General features: G+C 42.5%; 1 protein-coding gene and 1 long non-coding RNA gene across 3 annotated transcripts; both read right to left on the reverse strand.

Annotated features, from left to right (window-relative positions):
- Positions 1-11053: 11053 nt before the first annotated feature.
- Positions 11054-13373, reverse strand: LOC121585511. The gene is made up of 3 exons (XR_006003852.1): positions 13297-13373; positions 11380-11498; positions 11054-11287 (listed from the first exon to the last, which is right to left on the reverse strand). It is a non-coding gene; the product is annotated as an uncharacterized LOC121585511 (long non-coding RNA).
- A 712-nt stretch (positions 13374-14085) lies between these two features.
- Positions 14086-17062, reverse strand: LOC121586235 (cytochrome c oxidase subunit 6B1). 2 transcript variants are annotated; one of them, XM_041902777.1, is made up of 4 exons: positions 16974-17062; positions 16105-16231; positions 14998-15098; positions 14086-14328 (listed from the first exon to the last, which is right to left on the reverse strand). In XM_041902777.1, the coding sequence occupies exons 2-4, from the start codon at positions 16208-16210 to the stop codon at positions 14275-14277; spliced, it is 261 nt and encodes an 86-aa protein (XP_041758711.1). In that variant the 5' UTR covers positions 16211-16231; positions 16974-17062; the 3' UTR covers positions 14086-14274. The 2 variants fall into 2 exon arrangements, with proteins under 2 accessions (XP_041758711.1, XP_041758710.1); XM_041902776.2 differs by lacking the exon at positions 16974-17062 and adding an exon at positions 16651-16919.
- Between the last annotated feature and the right edge of the window lie 2830 nt (positions 17063-19892).

The following is a 19892-nucleotide window of genomic DNA, read 5'->3' on the forward strand; positions in this document are numbered from 1 at the left end:
TGCCTACAGAGAGGAGGGATTTTTGTATGACGTATGAGTATAAAAGATGGACTCTGAAATTGTGATGGCAGAATTCTCAATGAATAAATCTCTGACTATGCAGACCGGGACTCTGTCCGTTTCTTGATTTTGGGAGACGCACAGAGACACTGAAATAGTTTGTTAAATAATTCACATAACAAAGGCCCAAAAAATTGTCAAGTCATTGACTGGTCTCTTTGCTACCGCACGGCAAGCGGTACCGGAGCGCCAAGTCTAGAACCAATAGGCTCCTTAACAGCTTCCACCCCCAAGCCTTAAGACTGCTGAACAATTAATCAAATGGCCACCCAGACTATTTACATTGACACCTCCCCCTCCCTTTGTTTTTACACTGCTGCTACTCGCTGTTTATTATCTATGCATAGTCACTTTACCCCCACCTATGTACAAATTACCTCGACTAACCTGTACCCCCGCACATTGACTCGGTAACCAGTACCCCCTGTATATAGCCTCGTTATTGTGATTTTATTGTGTTACTTTTTTTGTTAACTTTTTTGTTAACTTTAGTTCATTTAGTAAGTATTTTCTTAACTCTTTCTTGAACTGCATTGTTGGTTAAGGGCTTGTAAGTAAGCATTTCACGGTAAGGTGAAAAAACACATACCTGTTGTATTCGGCGCATGTGACAAATAAAATGTTATTTGATCAGATTCAATAGCAGCCTCAGAGAGACTCAGTTAGGATGCTGCCTTGAAAGTGGATTCATGAGCAAATTATTTGTCTACAGGATCAATATGAATCGGTTCAAGTCTGCTACCTGACCTTAATTGTAGTCATTCTTCAATCAATGATTGGATGTACTACTTTGTTTCACAAATTTTTTTGTCTTTGTCTTATAGGTGTGTGATTGTTGACAGTGACATGAAAGAAATAAAGGCAATCAAATCAGTCGTCCCACAGTCTGCAGTGTTACTTTTCTGGTTCCATGTACTACAAGTAACTATCTGACAGCCTCCTTTCAAAATTCAGTGTCACAATGATTGATTGACATATTTACATATGAACATACTTGCCAGGATAATTGGTTTACATAGGACTACAGTGATTGCAATTTGGAAGCAATTGAAAAGGTAATTTAGTCCAAAGAAAGGTATGAATAACAAGAAACAGTAAGAAGGGTCTAAAATAACAGAAATGTAATTTTCTCTCTCAGGCTGTACATCATTGGCTAATAAGACAAGATGGTGGAAATCTTAGGGATTCATCAGCAAGGAACGTTGTGATAAGAGGAATGGTGTCTCTGAAGCATTGCAGTACAGTAAATTACGCATCTGATATTGTGTAACATAATATTGTTTCAACTTAATGGTGCACTCCTTAGTCCTAATGGAAACATAACAGTAGCCCTGCCACATAATGCTGAGGAATGACGTTGGAGAAACGTTTACCTCTCTCAAATTCATAGTCATAGTAGCCTCTCACGACCATCCTGAACTTGCGGTTTCAAACTGTAGGTAGAACAGTGGAAGCTCAGGAGATTTCAGGATGGTCTTATGAGGCTATAGTCCCCCCCGGAGAGAACAATTTTATAACTCATTTCATACAATTCTACTCATTACGCTATGGGGCGGAGAGGAAAATGTGCGGTTTTACAGCTAATTTCCAGAAATTCTACACAATTTGCCATAGGCTGGAGAGAAATGTCTTGCAGTTTTTTTATACGATATCTGAGTGAGACTGACTAACAAAATCAATGGAGGCCCCCCCGTCTGGTAATTCGACCATGTTAACAAGTTTAGATAGCTGGCCGCTAAACTAACTTAGCATTCTAAAAAATGTTAGCTGACATTGATCCGAGGGTCTTCAAAAGGGGACAGCTCAGAATGGCCATCAGTGAGCCCATTGGGAGTTTTGAATGTACTCTGAAGCCATAAAAGGTTTATCTGTCATGGAGAGGTTTCTGTGTGTTTGATACTTGAAAAGTTTTTGGGAGAAATTCCCCCGCATGAGGAAACCGAAACAGACTAATTCAGCAGAGGACTGTGTCAAAGTAGTGCATACAAAACATGATAAGCCATTTGAGAAGTTGGTGTGATAGTGATGATTACAAGCCCTCATTGGAAGTAAAAGTATGTGGTTTTAATATACTTAAGTATAAAAAGTATATATAATTGCTAAAATATACTTAAGTATCAAAAGTAAAAGTATAAATCATTTCAAATTCCTTATATTAAGCAAACCAGACGGCACCATTTTCTTGTTTTTTCAATTTACGGATAGCCAGGGGCACACTCCAATGCTCAGACATCATTTATAGATGTAGCATGTGTGTTTAGTGAGTCTGCCCAACCAGAGACAGTAGGGATGACCAGGGAAGATGTATGGAGTAAAAAGTACATTATTTTCTTTACGAATGTAGTGAAGTAAAAGTAAACATTTTCAAAAATGTAAATAGTAACGTAAAGATACCCCCCCAAAAAACGACTTAATTAGTACTTACAAAACATTAGGAACACCTGCTCTTTCCACAACATAGACAGACCAGGTGAATCCAGGTGAAAGCTATGATCCCTTATTGATGTCACTTGTTAAATCCACTTCAGTCAGTGTAGATGTCAGGGAGGAAACAGGTTAAAGAAGGATTTATAAGCTTTGGGACAATTGAGACATGGATTGTGTATGTGTGCCATTCAGAGGGTGAATGGGCAAGGCAAAATATTTAAGTGCCTTTGTACAGGGTATGGTAGTAGGTGCCAGGCGCACTGGTTTGTGTCAAGAACTGCAATGCTGCTGGGTTTTTCACGGTCCAGGTTGCAATGGAGATGTCTCTGGATGAGTAGAAGGCCCTGCAGGAGCTGAGTCACCCCATGGCGGAGTTTAACCTCTGTAAGCCGGACAGCAAGGTGTCCTCCTATCCCCTAACACCACGTCTGTTGTGCTTCTCTCCAGGCTTATGTCCCAAACCCAGACCACCCTGAGGACGTCCTGCCTTAGCTGTGGGGACATGAGTTCTCTTACCAAGACTACAAAGGATTCCCCGTTTACATTTGCCTCCTGGTAAAATGGGTTGCATTTTAACTCTTATTTAAGCATTGTTGTTTTGCTGTTATATTCCAACACACTGGTTCTTGTGTACATTTTGGTGTTATTTCTTCTCCCGGCTTGTGTTCTGATAGAAGCACTGTGGAGACAATGTTCAAATTAGACCTGTGACAATAAATGCAGTGTTGAAGATGATGGCTTGTCTCGTCTTACTTTGTTCCCTATAAAGGACACGACAGACCAACACTAACGTTGACCTTGCACAGCAGTTGCGCAGCCTCAGACCACAGAATATAGTCATTTAAAAAATAATTTCCCAATGATTCAACATGTTGAATGGCCACCGTTCGTCGACACCCAGCAGGTGATCTAGTGCGCACGGCTGACGTTTGTGTTGGTCTGTTTTGTCATTTACACACTTGAGTCTTACCAGTTACAGTTAGGGGAGTTCTACATTATGTCACTCAGTGGTGACTTCATATACAGTACATGGAGCTCCAAAGGTATTGGGACAGTGACATATTGTTTGTTGTTTTGGCTCTGTACGCCATGATACAATGACTGTGAGGTTAAAGGGCAGACTGTCAGCTTTCATTTGAGGGTATTGTCATCCATATCAGGTGAACCGTTTAGAAATTACAGCACTTTTTGTACATAGTCCCCCCATTTTAGGGGACCAAAAGTATTGGGACTAATGCACTTACATATGAGCGCGTGTATTAAAGTAGTCAAAAGTTTAGTATCTGGTCCCATATTCCTAGCACGCAATGATTACATCAAGCTTGGGACTCTACAAACTTGTTGGATGCATTTGCTGTTTGTTTTGGTTGTGTTTCAGATTATTTTGTGCTCAATAGAAATTAATGCTAAATAATGTATTGTGACATTTTGGAGTCACTTTTATTGTAAATAAGAATAGAATACGTAAAAGAAAACATTGGCCGCGCTACAGATGGCTATATCCATCCGCTAATACAGGACTAGTAAAGGCCCAGTGCACTACTTTTGTGGAAAATGTTTTTCTTATTCTGAATTTTTAAGGAGTGATGCAGTCCCCTCAGCACCCCTACTTCCTGCGGCTATGCTGCTATAGTCCATGTGCTCTTAGCAGGTATTTAGTGCATGATAACCATGAATGAGATGAGGTCCCTTTAGGACCATCTTGTATGTAAGACTGATCACTATCTGACAGTATGGTTCATCAAAACAAATACCAAAATATTTACAAAGCCCTAATTAATTGTTTTCAGTATATCAAATGACTTGTTTACAGTTTAAGTACAGCAGCTCAACGAAAAAAGACAACTGAACAGAACCTTCACATTAGAATGAAAGAAAGCTGGGACATATTAAGTGAAACACAACATGCAGAATGCCGATAGAAATACTGTAAGAATGTACAACGTCGACAAACCATCTATTATTCAAGAGGGTGGCATCGTATATTATTCTATGTATTACATTTCTATCTGCAACATTCTGAAAGATGCTCTCAAAATAGCCTACCCCCTGGAGTAGACATTGAGCTTGTTCTAGAGGGCCAACTTGAGATGGGCTTTTCACAAATGATTTCATCCACAAAACACCTCAACTCTCAAACAACTGGGCATGACCTGATCCATATCATACAAAGGTTAAGACATCTGAGCGGTGCCTATCTCAGAAGGACCGGACCTTCATAAACAAGCAGATTTACATGTTAGTCTTAAGGTTCAGGATCAGTCTGGGTTGCCATGGCATCCTTCTACTAGTACATAAACAAGCAGGCAATGAGAATGTACATCTGAAATGGCACTTTATTCCCACTACCTATGGCCAGAACTAGCAGTGCACTATACAGGGAATGAGTTATTTTAAGACACATACACCCTTTCTTTATGTTATACTTTTGTTCCATGATATAAACAGTGAGATACATATATTATTTTAAGTGTCTTGTGATAAAAAGGGTTGGCAGATTAATTCCAAACTAACCAAACATGGTTTTCATCTTAATCATCAGATTTCCTCATCAACATCATCCCTTAATCAACAATTGACTGGACTGGTTCAAATAAAATAAACCAAGTCCCTCTTTTAAGAAATGAAAACAAAATCTCCTTTTACAGGAGCTGTAAGTAGACTGGACTCCTGTAGAACTCCTTTAGAATTCCGGAACCCCAGGCTCAGCGCAGTAGAGGAGCTCTAGCTTTGGGTATGGAGTGACTGAAGGGACAAAATGCACACAGTTACACCCAGGCAGAGAGAAATGGGACATACAGATCATACACAGCAAAACCTAAATAATACTACATTGTCTTTTCATTAAAGACCCTAAAGAGGCATTAAGAATGACACAATATGCAAGAGTTTACTATGCATGCAGTCTGTCCATTCTGATATTAATAAAGGACATGTGGGCAACTGAGAGAAGAGGTTGACTAGAGACAAATCTCGCACACAAACACAACAGCATAGAACAGAGCAGTGAGACATACAATGAAAGAGAGAGAAGGGAAATAGATACCATAGTCTTGTAAAGTGCATTGATTGTAAAGAACATAAGAGTTTTCCATCCGGGGAAAAAAAAAAAGAAGGGTTATGTGATTCCCCTGCTGGCAGAGAGGAGGGAAGTGGTTAATTGAGTCAACATGGAAACATGATTGGCAGCATCATGATTTACGATCTTCTGAGGCTGCTATTGAATCTGATCAGCCTGGCATGAATAGAGCTCACCCACCGGATCATATGTATCAGCCTATAAGGCACTTGGACTGCTAATATGCCTGCATTACTCATGAAACAGCCTACAAGGCAGCATCCTGACTTATCAGCCTCTGAGGCTGCTATTGACTCTGATCAAGCTCTGAGGCTGAAAGCTAATCTGATCAGCCTGTCAGGAATGGAGCTCTGTACATTTTTATATTATCCACAAAACATGAAGTGTCCTGTGGTTCCGGATTTTCACACAAAATGCTGCTAGTTTTGTCCCAATGCAATGTGTATATTTTGTGTGTAGGCTGTGTCGTGCTTGTGCTATGACAATATCCGTAACAGACAGATAGCCTTCATATACACTACTAGTCAAAAGTTTGGACACACCTACTCATTCAAGGGTTTTTCTTTATTTTTACATTGTAGAATAATAGTGAAGTCATCAAAACTATGAAATAACACATATGGAATCATGTAGTAACCAAAAAAGTGATAAACAAATCAAAATATATTTTATATTTGAGATTCTTCAAATAGCCATCCTTTGCCTTGATGACAGCTTTGCACACTCTTGGCATCCTCTCAACCAGCTTCATGAGGTAGTCACATGGAATGCATTTCAATTATCAGGTGTGCCTTCTTAAAAGTTAATTTGTGGAATTTCTTTCCTTCTTAATGTGTTTGAGTCAATCAGTTGTAAATGCTTCACAGAGTTCAAGTCACAGACATCAACTGTTCTCAACATCAACTGTTCAGAGGGGACTACGTGAATAAGGCCTTCATGGTCGAATTGCTGCAAAGAAACCACTACTAAAGGACACCAATAAGAAGAAGAGACCTGCTTGGGCCAAGAAACACAAGCAATGGACATTAGACCGGTGGAAATGTGTCCCTTGGTCTGGAGTCCAAATTGGAGATTGTTGGTTCCAACCGCTGTGTCCTTGTGAGACGCAGTGTGGGTGAACGGATGATCTCCGCATGTGTGGTTCCCACCGTGAAGCATGGAGGAGGTGGGGTTATGGTGTGGGGGTGCTCTACTGGTGACACTGTCTGTCGTTTATTTAGAATTCAAGGCACACTTAACCAGCATGGCTACCACAGCATTCTGCAAAGATATGCCATCCCATCTGGTTTGGGCTTATTGGGGCTATCATTTGTTTTTCAACAGGACAATGACCCAACACACCTCCAGGCTGTGTAAGGGCTATTTGACCAAGAAGGAGAGTGATGGAGTGCTGTATCAGATGACCTGGCCTCCACAATCACCCGACCTCAACCCAATTGAGATGGTTTGGGATGAGTTGGGCCGCAGAGTGAAGGAAAAGCAGCCAACAAGTGCTCAGCATATGTGGGAACTCCTTAAAGACTGTTGGAAAAGCATTCCAGGTGAAGCTGGTTGAGAGAATGCCAAGGATGTGCAAAGCTTTCATCAAGGCAAAAGGTGGCTACTTTGAAGAATCTCAAATATAATAATAATATAATAATAATATGCCATTTAGCAGACGCTTTTATCCAAAGCGACTTACAGTCATGTGTGCATACATTTTTATGTATGGGTGGTCCCGGGGATCGAACCCACTACCCTGGCGTTACAAGCACCATGCTCTACCAATTGAGCTACAGAGGACCACAAATATAAAATATATTTAGATTTTTTTACACTTTTTTGGTTACTACATGATTCCATATGTGTTATTTCATAGTTTTTTGGTTACTACATGATTCCATATGTGTTATTTCATAGTTTTGATGTCTTCACTATTATTCTACAATGTAGAAAATAGTAAAAAAATAAAGAAAAACCCTTGAATGAGTAGGTGTGTCCAAACTTTTGACTGGTACTATATGTTTTTGGAATGTTCGTTCAAATCGCCACAGAGTTTATATTTCAGCTGTTCAGAAATATGAGGCAGAGACATAGGCTACATCATGTCGATCAAATTGGTTGAGGGTTCAGAAGAGGGTGAGTAAAGCGTAGCGTAAAGAGAGAAACTTGAATGTGTGTGTAAAATAACACATGCGCAGAATGTGATTCGGATCCTTACTTTTGAGGGGAAATATTGAATTCTGCTTATATCACGCTATACCACAATAAACATAAAATTCAGAGACTCCGAGATCATTGAGTGGTTTTGAAGTGACAGTCAGGTTGGCTCAAAATGTGTAATCTATCTCCGTGAACAGAACAAAACAGCGGTACCAAGTAGCAGGCATAGTAAACAAAATATCAGACCGATAAAGGCATGACCTAATCTACTGAACAAAAATATAAACGCAACATGTAAAGTGTTAGTCCAGTGTTTCAATTGGCATGCTGACTGCAGGAATGTCCACCAGAGCTGTTGCCAGATAATTTAACGTTCATTTCTCTACCATAAGCCGCCTCCAACGTCATTTTAGAGAATTTGGCAGTATGTCCAACTGGCCTCACAACCACAGACCACGTGTAACCACGCCAGCCCATGACCTCCACATCCGGCTTCTTCACCTGCGGGATTGTCTGAGACCAGCCACCCGGACAGCTGATGATGAAGCCCTTTTTGTGGGGAAAAACTACTGCCCATGCCCTCCCAGGCCCACCAATGGCTGTGCCCCTGCCCAGTCATGTGAAATCCATGGATTAGGGCCTAATTTATTTATTTAAATTGACTGATTTCCTTATATGAACTGTAACTCAGTAAAATCATTGAAATTGTTGCATGTTGTGTTTATATTTTTGTTCAGTATATATGTAGGCTAGTTGCATTAACAGTAAACAAACACAGTAAACAAAAGGCGAATGGAGATCCAATTAACCAAAACATACTACAGTGAGATGCAGCCGTGCACAGCTGTCTTGCCAAATAAATAGGCCTGCTTCAAACATGGAAAATCATGCCGCTCAGCGCTCATGAGTTCAGCAACACGTTGTGATATGGCACAAGGCCTACACACAAAATAAATATTTTTATAAAAAACAGATTGTTTCTTAACTTTTCCGAACACTTGTAGCCTCCTTGATGCTCTGTGGAACTTCCTGAGTAATCGATCATTCCATTCTCTCCGAAATCTTCTTGTAAGATCCCCCTCAACTGCCAGTTGGATTAATTGAGCTTTCATCCAGTGTAGCATGCTTCTTCTGGGCTGACTGAACATGTTTCTCAAAGTGGCCAAATTAGTTCTCGCCTGTTGCTTCCTCAGTGACAATCTCACTCATGAGCCCTATGATTTCATTTTGAATGTCGTGTGACGTGTATGTGGCATTGTGGGGTATGGTGCTAAACCTTGGCAAGTTCCTTGTCTTTTCAGAGAGTATATTCCATCATAGACAGAAAAAGTCCACTGCCGCCCTCCCCTCTTGACTATCCTGTCCAATGTCCTCCTCAGTGGTTGCTGGTTTGAAACAAGGAACTCAATAATGTCCACAAACGCCGACACTTACATGTGATTTCTTGCCAGCTGCCCATCATTAACAAGTGTTGACACCTCAGTACCCATACACAAACTAGTTTTTCTTTCCACAGTGCAGTGCATTTCAAATGCTCTTTGCGTGACGCATGCCTAGCGAATCCTTTAGTATCAATAGCATGCTTCCAGTTAGAATACCCAGCTTTGGTGAAGGCCTTGTCTGTGTTAACATTGGACCCAACACAGAACTTTCGACATGGGAAACAAAATGTTGCATCTGCAGTAACCAAGTATTCCAGACACTCTCTTCCTATGAACCAGTTTCTATTAAACAAATGTTTTTTAGGCAGAAAACCTGAAGCTAGGGTAGGATTCTAGGCTAACCTGGGCTGGCTCCTCTGTTCCAAGATCGTCAGGAACAGTCAGAGGTGGAGGGGGCTGTGGAGCCATTATCCAGGCGGAGCTTGTGAAAGAGGTGGAAGGCTCTGCATACGGAGCTAGCTAGGTGGTTTGATGCTGCTGCTGCTCATCGCTCTCCTTCGGCTTTGTTTGGGTACTTTGGCAGAGCCAATTTCTGATATCCATCGTGGCAGTGGCAGATTAACTGGTTCGAGCTAGCTAAATAGGCTAAGGCTAATAACAATAACACTTTTTACAGCTAGCTAAGAAGCTAACTAAACTCTGTAGTGGTGTAGAGCGTGAGGCAGAGTTGAGTGATGCAGCTCCAATGGTAAACTTGTCCCCACCCTTATAAATCAAAATCAAATATTACAGGCGGAGGCGCATCACATTATTCACTTAGCCTACCACAGATGAGAAGTGTTTTTTCCCTGGGTATGGTCTTGGGGGCGGCATGCAGCCTGGAAGACAGAGCTACCTGTTAGGCGCTGTTCAGGGCTTAAATGCCACACGAGCCATCAGCTCTGAGTCGATGTGTTTCGTGAATACTGTAATGTGTAGACCAGTGGCGCAACAATATTTTTGGTATTTGCGCTTGACTGAATCTGGGGGGACGACGTGCTCGGGAATGCGTGTGGATCGCGAGATTGAGAACAAACAGCCCCGGTGAATGGAAGCTCTGTGTTGCCCACCGCAAGCCCGAGAACAAAATACTATGGACACTGAGTTCGGACACAAAAGCACGGTCATGCAGAAATCATGAGACCGGCACAGTGGGTGGTAAAACAAGAGTGAGAATGGCCTGCACATTTTAATCTCGATCAACTCTTTCTAATCTTCACAGCCTACTAATTCCCTGTCTGGAACCTGACCAACTCTCCTGCCTAGACTACTGCATAATAATAAGTCTACTAAATATTGCTGTTCATACCAATTCTGCTTTTATGTAGCATATTTAATTTTTATCCCTCACAAATGGCCAAAAGCAAAAAAAGAAAGTATTTTTTATGCTTATCCAACCCACTACCTCTCTACATTGAGAACACCTCCTGCAGAACAAAGGGGGAGAAGAACAAGCGAGAGAAAGAGAAAACTCAGAGAGAAGGACAGGACATACTGTAGTGGTAGTGACAGGTGTGCTGACCTGGAAGATGGATAGAGCCATGGCTGTCGGTAGGTACAGAACAGAGGGGCAGGCTGGGTACAGAGAGGGCCTGACCAGGGCTTGTGGGAGCTGGCCTGTGGTGCATTGTGGAAGAGGGTATGAAGTGAAGAATGTTCTTAATTAGAGCAAATTAGGTCTGGACTCTGCCAGATAGTGGAGGAACACAGTGACTGAAAGGACTAGAAACTGTGTTCTCTGCTAGTATTGGATCTGTAAACATACTGCTGCAGCTACATTGTGTGGGTTTGTCACTTCTGAAGAACTTCATGCGGGGTGCTGCAGTTTCATTTTGTGTATGCACTTCTGACAAACTTCTTACATTTACATTTGAGTCATTTAGCAGACGCTCAGCCAGAATGACTGACAGTCAGCACGTTCAAATACATTTAGTAGGGTAAAACAACCACATATCACAGTCATTGCAAGTAGACTCTTCTTCAAAATAGCCGTTATCAGCAGAATCAGTGCCAGGAAGATAAGACAAGTTCAGGTATGAGTACAAGAAATACAAGGTTGGTGAACAGTTCTGTTTTCAGTAGTTTTCATAACTTGGGTAAGGATGCTGCTGTTCCGTCTTTCTCTGTCTGCAGCTGTGTCTTGAGCAAACTTCCTTTTCTGAAACAGGAAACTGTGTAGTGAGAACAGGAACCAGTCACCAAGTGCAGCAGACAGATTCTCAGAAGTGTGATCAGACATGGATAGCCTACCACTGTGACGTCCATTTGCATCCTCCATCTTGCACGAAACCCTGCCTGTCCTCCTTCAAGACATAACTGCCTATGAAACATCTATCAAATCAGAGGGATGTAGAGGAGAGGCACCTTCACTGCAGAAGAAACACTTTTAATTATCCACAAAAAATCTGAACGATATGCATTGTTTAAGTCTAGTTTAGAATGTGTTTGCTTTCGGACCAAAAACAAGTGACTCCTGACAAATACGAAAGGAATTTGGTCATTTGACAGGGACCCAACAGTTTGATTACGTGGGATTGACAGACATTACTTATGTTTAGTCTATCAGTCTCTTCCCCCTCTCTCTCACATCCTGTCTGTGGTCTCAGAGCTGTTGCCAGGGAAACCAATCGGCCAACATCTCCACTGGTCATGTGGTCTCTCTAAGCCAATAACATTGCCAGGGAGCTGTGAAAACCTGCTGTAGTCAACAGAGGGAGGGGAAGCCTGCTATAGTCAATTATTTTATTTTTTTAGTCATTTAGCAGACGCTCTTATCCAGAGCGACTTACAGGAGCAATTAGGGTTAAGTGCCTTGCTCAAGGGCACATCGACAGATTTTTCACCTAGTTGGCTCGGGGATTAGAACCAGCGACCTTTCGGTTACTGGCACAACGCTCTTACCCACTAAGCTACCTGCCGCCCAACAGAGGGAGGGGGAGAGAGGGGTGTGTGTGGTGTGGTATGTGCACTCAGACACACTCCATCTCCACTCTACTGATGTGGTCATGTTATATGGCACAAGTAGGGAAACTGTTGGGTTTTCAAAGTCTGCGTTTACACAGGCACCCCAATTCTGAGCTTTTTTCCACTAATTGGTATTTTGACCAATCACAGATCTTTTTCAGAGCTGATCTGATTGGTCAAAATACCAATTAGTGAAACAAAGATCAGGGCTGCGCTCAGTACGTTTTTACGTTCTGGATCGTTCAATTAAACGGAAACGGTGCTGTACTGAAGGACCAGCTGAACAACTGGGAAAGGTTGGGTTGTCGATCGCTGTCAGCATGGCCATTTCTCTTTAAATACGTCACTCATTGCTTCAAGCCGCACTTCGCCACACCCACCAGACGGGAGCAAATGTACCTCAGTCTGTTCAAGAACGTACAAGAACGTTTTGGGGAAACGTGTCGTTCAGTACAAACCGTTCCGCAACATAGAAAACGTTCAAGGGAACTGAACACACCTCTGAATTGGGCTGCCTACATTCAGAAGACGTCACGTAATTAGAGCTGCTCTGGCCTTAGAAGTTGCTCTATATCTTGCCAGTCAGAGGAAACCATGTCATAGAAACCATTATTTGTCAGAGGTGTAAAAATAAAAAATCAGCAGACATTCTCACTGATCAGAAAGCTCTTCAAGACTACCAGTATGCAGAAACCTGTTACATTAGCAGAAATGCATTGAATTTATCCAACACTGCCGCCCTGTGTTACAAAGTGGGCATTGCATTGATCTGATTTCTAGTCATGACTATTGCCATCATTTGGAGATTAGACGCTATGGAAGACTTGGAAGCAGCAGAATCAATGTCAGTCTGTGCCGTGCACTGAGCCCAATCATAAAATATATAAGATTGATTGGAATTTCTCAGTCCAAAAATTAGCATTTCTAATTACCAACAACTATTCAATAGACCGACTATCACAGAAACAGCATTGTAACTCATACATGTCCAGCTGAATTAAGTAGTATATCAAAGTAAAAAGAGCCCTGTCAAAGTAGCGAGAATAGTTTGTATTTTCAACATATCCAATAACAGACATACAATGTCTCTCCTGGCTCAAAGTAGATGAGATTGACTGCATCACTCTTGTAAGAAACATTCTGTTGAAAATTCCAAATTGTTTGTATATTTAACTTACATACAGCTCTGACACACATACTTACCCCACCAGACATGCCACCAGGGTATCTTAAGAGTCCCCAAATCCAGAATGCATAGTATTGTATCGAGCGATGGTTGCATGGAACTCACTTCCAACTCGGGTCACTCAGGCAAGCGGCAAAGTTAGTTTTTTTTAAGCTAAGTGAGGCAACACCTCATGGCACAACGCCTCTGACCCTGTATGACAGGGATCATCAACTAGATTCAGCCGCGGGCCAATTTTTTTCTTGAGCGGGATGGTCAGGGGTCCAAAACCTAATTACAAATAATTTGTAGACTGCAAATTGACCGCAAGAAGCCCAAACAGATATAACATTGGACTAAAACATAAAAATGTCAAACCTTGCTTACGTTCGTATACAATCAAATATATCTCTTATGTGTGGGAATACTTTGGAACAGATTACCAAAAATAAAATAACTTTGAGCTGATTTGCTGGTGTTTTTTACAGTCTTTTATGTCCAACAATAAAAATAAAAACATGGGGGTCCAAATAAAATCACCCGTGGACCAAATTCCGCCCACCAGTTGGGGAACCCTGCTGTATGACCTAAAATCTTGTATGTATATGCTGTATATATATATATGCTGTATATATATATATGCAGTAAGGGACCTTTTTTAGTTGTATTGTTCTTATTTAAAATGTGTTTCTGTTCCTGTCTATTAGTGTTATGTATTTTGTCATGTTTTAGGTTGTGTGGACCCAGGAAGAGTAGCTGCTGCTTCTACAACAGCTAATGGGGATCCTAATAAAATACCAAATGAACCACCACCAGACATTCAGGGGGACAGGTTCAAAACGTGTGCATCTTTTTATTAAGTGTTCGTAACATTATAAACATTAGTAACACTGTTAATAACATTTAGAATGGTGTGGTACGTGGTCAACACATGTCCTTAGGCACGCTACAGGGGTCAAAGTTGAAGGTGTGGCTAACAGAATGTCCTGAGGTCGAAACTGTCAGGGTCAGCCATTCTAGATCTTCCCGGGAAAGCTTCCGGCCTCTATCTGGTCATCCCACTTGGCGACCTGCAGGAGGAAATGAGATCATGAGGCTAAACTGCCTATCAGTGTAACATACAGTTATAACACAGTAGCTACTGTAGCATTCATTCTGCCTTGACTTTACACCCATCCCATGCTTTCAGATCTATGAAAAGTGTCTAAGGGTAAGGGGTAGGGATCGACTTCGGACTGGGACAATGGTCAGTTATTGGACTCACAACAAACAGAGTGTATAAACACTTGCGACATAACAGAGGTCCACACAGTATACCAACTACCACTTCAGGTAAGGACATTTGAGACAGAAGAACAGGTACATTCAGAACTGCACCGCTCAGTGGACATGTCAGAACAGACTGTTGGCAGAGTTTAGACATGCCGGAACTACTAAAGGCTTCTATGGAATGTGGTGCTCATCAGACTGTTGGCACCTCGTGAATAGTTGAGGCACTGCTAATGTGAGTGAACGTGGGTTCTAATGTGAGCTGATTAAAGTGATTCATCATCCATCTCTAGGGGAGGTCCAATCATTGCTGACAATACTACACAACCATGGGAAGGTAGTTAGGGGGCATTGTGTGTGTGCCCACTCCTTTAGGCTCTGTCAGAATAGTTTGCCACTCTATGGCTCTGCTAAACCCTATAAAAGGGGTGCCCGCCCCATACTATGAGCCACAGTAGCAGCATACGTACCCAGCTCATGGGACAGATACTCTTGTAGACCCTCTGGTACCAGTCACAGGGAGCCACATCCTGGCCCTTGTCTGACAAAGCCTTGTTGCACCTGTGGAAGTCTAGAAAGAGAGGAGAGAATTAATATTGACAGAGAATGAAGTGGTAAGCATTAAGCAAGACCGTTATTAAAACTTTCACTGACACTGGTGTTACATTTCTGAACCTAATAATCTAATAGCAAACATATAGCCACCACAAATGGATCCATATATGCTGTACTAAATGATGTCAACAGGCATCTGACACAAATTAAAACTAACAGAGCAGAGAGAAAACCTGTGAGGTCCCGTGTGTCTCAGTCAGTTGAGCATGGGCTCTTGCAACGCCAAGGTTGTGGGTTTGAATCCCACGGAGGACCAGTATGAAGCCCAAAAAAATGTATGCACACTACTGTTAGTCGCTCTGGATTTTAAAAAAGTACACCGACAGACACATTAGGATATTCTTACTAAACGAGAGTGTTGAAGACCGAAAAGATCTGGCATATCCAAGTAGTACCCTTGCCTAACAGACATGTCAGTCAGTACAGACAGTTGGCTTATGATGGCGCACCTTGGTGAATAGTTGAGGGACAGCCAACATTCTAGCTGGTCTAATGTGAACTGATAAAGAGTGCTTTAGACCACTGTCTGAGGAGGTGCTTCTCATGGGGCTCTTATCATCCAAAAAAGTTAGACATGCATCAATGTTTCGCGAGCAAATACCACCATTTATAATGCACATCAACTGCAAATCATCAACATCATGATTCAAAGTGCAGGCAAATGAGGTTAAAATTGGGCTTCAGATAACAATCCTTGTTTTGTTAACCAACCCAGATCTTTATCTCTGTGAACAAAATTGCTGGGAAGGGAACCATGAGTGTTCAGGGTGGCAGAAGAGCCTGATTGTTAGAAGTATCCTGTCCTTGCACCATTTTGTGTGTGTGTGTGTGTCAGTTGGGAGGTAGAAATGAGTAGTAGACTGCTGGCAGGCGCTGGAGATAGAAAGAGAGAGAGGGGGAGAGGGAGATAGAATGTGTGTGGGGTCAGAAAAGAGAAGTAGTTGATCAGCTAGCTGACTTACCCAGATAGTTCTGAAAGCAGTTGCGGGTCTGGTTGGTGTTGGGGAAGCGGGCGTCGAAGGGAGCCGTCCTGTAGTTCTTTATCTTCTCTTCAATAACGTCAGACATGCTGGCTAGCTGGTGGTCTCACTATGTCAACACAGAAACACATCGATAGGGAGATGTCATATAATGTCATGAAAGTAAACATGAGCTGTACACTAGTCTCACCCTTCCAAATCTGCTCTCGTTGATTCGACTGGGCTTTCAAAGCTAACTGTACACTTGCACATAGGAAATTATCTTGTTGTCATGATAATAGAATATGGAATGAGCTAGTTCAGATAGGCCTATTAACTAGCAAAATACTTATCCATGAGAGCCTGTACAGCTGTCTATTTGGCTAGGTCATAGCTAGCTAGCTGGTCCATCGCGCAATGACAACTCACAACTAGAACAGACAGATAGATAGCTGGTAACCTTAGCTAGCTTGAATTCAGTCATGGAAGGTGACTTATCAATCCTTATTTTCAGCTAACTAGTTAGTTAACAAATAAGTAAAGACTTACCAAAAAAACAAGGTTGAAGAATGGCGATTTCTGACTAGCTAGAATGTTAGAAAGTACAGCTAGCTAACCACATCGAATGAACTAGTGTAGCATAGCTTGCTAGCATAGTTGGCATAGCTTCACATGTATTTGTTGGCTTGCTTGCTGGCTAGCTACATTAGCTTGAACTCAGCTAGCTAGCCGGCTGTATCAAAACAGTGGCACGGCACACGTTATTTCCAATTAATTCAAATACTTTTACACAAAAAAAAACTACCGACCCTCAGTATATTCATTGAAAGAGACTAATTATTATGATTTTCCGGCAGTTTTCCACGACCTACCTTGGACTGTTTCTTGTGTCCTCTCTAGTATGACGAGGTCCTCTCTCTCTCCGGAAGACCGTAACGCGGTGTATGCTGGGATGTTGGAGGTTGTGAGTGGACTAGCAAGTGTAATCACCAGGGCATGGGAATGACCCCCCCCCAAAAAAGTCACAGTTTCCCAGGTTTTTATGCATAATTCCTTCTCTATTGTCTATAAACAATGATTAGAAACACTAACAAATTATGGGAATCACTTTGGGATTTTTAAGGCACATAAAGTGTTGTCACTGAATTTAGCATAATTTATTTACATTTACACTCCAGAGCGACTTACAGTTAGTGCATACATACATTTTTTTCATACCCCCTGTGGGAATCGAACCCACAACCCTGGCACTGCAAACACCATGCTCTATCAACTGAGCTACATCCCTGCCGGCCATTCCCTCCCCTACCCTGGACGACACTGGGCCAATCGCGCGCCGCCCCATGGGTCTCCCGGTCGCGGCCGGCTACGACAGAGCCTGGATTCAAACCAGGATCTCTAGTGGCACAGCTAGCACTGCGATGCAGTGCCTTAGACCACTGCGCCACTCGGGAGAGCACAAAGAAGATCATGTCAAACATGGCAGTGATAGCCTAGTACAGTGTTTCCCAATCCAAGTCTTCCATTACCCCCAACAGCACATTTTCGGTTGTTGCCCCAGACAAAAACACCTCATCCTGTCCCAAATCAACAGCCTTACTCCTGTTCCAAATCAACAGCCTGATATCCTGTCCCAAATCAACAGGATGAACTCCTGTCCCAAATCAACAGGATGGCCTCCTGTCCCAAATCAACAGAATTACCTCCTGTCCCAAATCAACAGCCTTAATCCTGTCCCAAATCAACAGGATAGCCAATGTTGTGACTCATCTATTTTTACCCCTGCCTCTCAACATCTAGAAACCTCTGCAAATCTCTGTCGTCCAGCAGCGTTGCGTTGCTCATAAACGTTGCACACACATTTGTAAGCAATGTAGGCTGTGAGAAGAACTTCTTTGTTTTGTTACCTCCCGAGTGGCGCAGTGGTCTAAGGCACTGCAACGCAGTGCTAGCTGTGCCACTAGAGATCCTGGTTTGAATCCAGGTTCTGTCGTAGCCGGCCGCGACCGGGAGACCCATGGGGCGGCGCGCAATTGGCCCAGCGTCGTCCAGGGTAGGGAATGGCCGGCAGGGATGTAGCTCAGTTGATAGAGCATGGCGTTTGCAACGCCAGGGTTGTGGGTTCGATTCCCACAGAGGGTATGACATTTTTTATTAAAAATAATAATAATGTGACTAACTGTAAGTCGCTCTGGATAAGAGCGTCTGCTAAATGACTAAAATGTAAATGTTTTGAAAATACAGGCCAACAGTAGCAGTCCAAAATTGTCATCTTGATAAAGCTTTGCCCAGGCTAAAAAAGATCCCCCGCAACTGTGTCAGTATGTCTAACAATAGTAAAGATAAATAGCTTCTAACTCTTATCTGTTCCCAAAGAAAAGAGATAGAGAACAAGGAAGAGAACACTGTGTAGGCCCACACCTGAACTGTGCCCAGTTTAAAGTATCATTCTTTTAGTTTACAGTTATTCCAACAAAAACCCGCAGAGGGTTACCTACCTGGAAGTGGGGACGGGTTGTCACCCGCGCGCCAAAAGCAAACAAAACAACGAAACTCCATGACGCAAAGGAGTGTTCACAGGCTGCTGTCACCCGGCCATCCCTGTCTGTGAGCACCTCTCCAAACCAAAGACCTCAGAGTGTCTGGACGAGCTCACTACCTCTCAGTGGAAGTACACTATGTGGTTTGGCACACTCTGTCTCATTTCGAAGGAAGCGTCTAGTTTTTGTGTGTCTTGGTAGTACCTGTTATAGCCTAAACTTTCAGTTGCATAGTTTTAAGCTTTATTGTACATTTATGAACACATTGGAAGAATGGATAATGTGTACTATATCTGTTATTATAGTGGAAGGGCTGTATGTAGCCTTAGCCTAGTGGTTCAGATATTATGATGAATCCAATGTAACTTTCTCTCTTTCTCCTTTTCTTGCTCCCCCTCTCTCCCTGCCTGTCCTCTCTTTTCCTGTCACCATCTTCCTGTTGTAGACAAGGTCAGAGGTCACAGGTGTCCCTCTTTCTCTGACTTCCTGTCTCACTGTTTCCTTCTTCCTCTTTTCAGCAAAAACCTGTTGCTCAAATGATGTCCTTTTCTAGCAAAGATTATAGGCCTATTTCTTGATGCCCTACAATGCAATGTATTGGACTATCAGAGATCTGAACTCTGGACTACACTTCAAAAGCAACATTCCTGTGGACAATAAGACAAAGGGTACACATTCTGACTGACTGCTATCATTGCGAAAAACATGAACCCCAAATCACACTTTCCTCTGTCACAGTTCTTAAGCTGGGAGCATAAACCTATTTTCTCTCAGTGGCTTTGTTAAAGTAATTAGCTGTCCAAATTAATCACAGATTCTCAATGACAACCCCCCCCACCCCATCTTCTCCGTTCCCAACCCCATCGCTCCAAAGCATCCTAATGCCAGAGGCAATGGTCCAACAGAATCAGACCAGTGTCCACGAGTGTGCATGTGTGTTTGGGGGAGACAGGGGAATGCTGGATTAACCCCTCCCCCCATTCTCTATTCCTAGTCTTATCTCTTTGTAGTGTGTATGTACAGTATATACAGTCTGTCCAGGGAGGGTACAAGGGGCCAGCAAGTGTGTGCATCACACTATAATCTCCCCATTTCCTCTCTCTCTCTCTCTCTCTCTCTCTCTCTCTCTCTCTCTCTCTCTCTCTCTCTCTCTCTCTCTCTCTCTCTCTCTCTCTCTCTCTCTCTCTCTCTCTCTCTCAGGATATAGGTGTTGTCCAGCGCGAAGGAAGGAAATTCTGTCACTTAGAACAA

This window comes from Coregonus clupeaformis, unplaced genomic scaffold, assembly GCF_020615455.1.
Source record: "Coregonus clupeaformis isolate EN_2021a unplaced genomic scaffold, ASM2061545v1 scaf0148, whole genome shotgun sequence".
Classification (NCBI taxonomy): domain Eukaryota; kingdom Metazoa; phylum Chordata; class Actinopteri; order Salmoniformes; family Salmonidae; genus Coregonus; species Coregonus clupeaformis.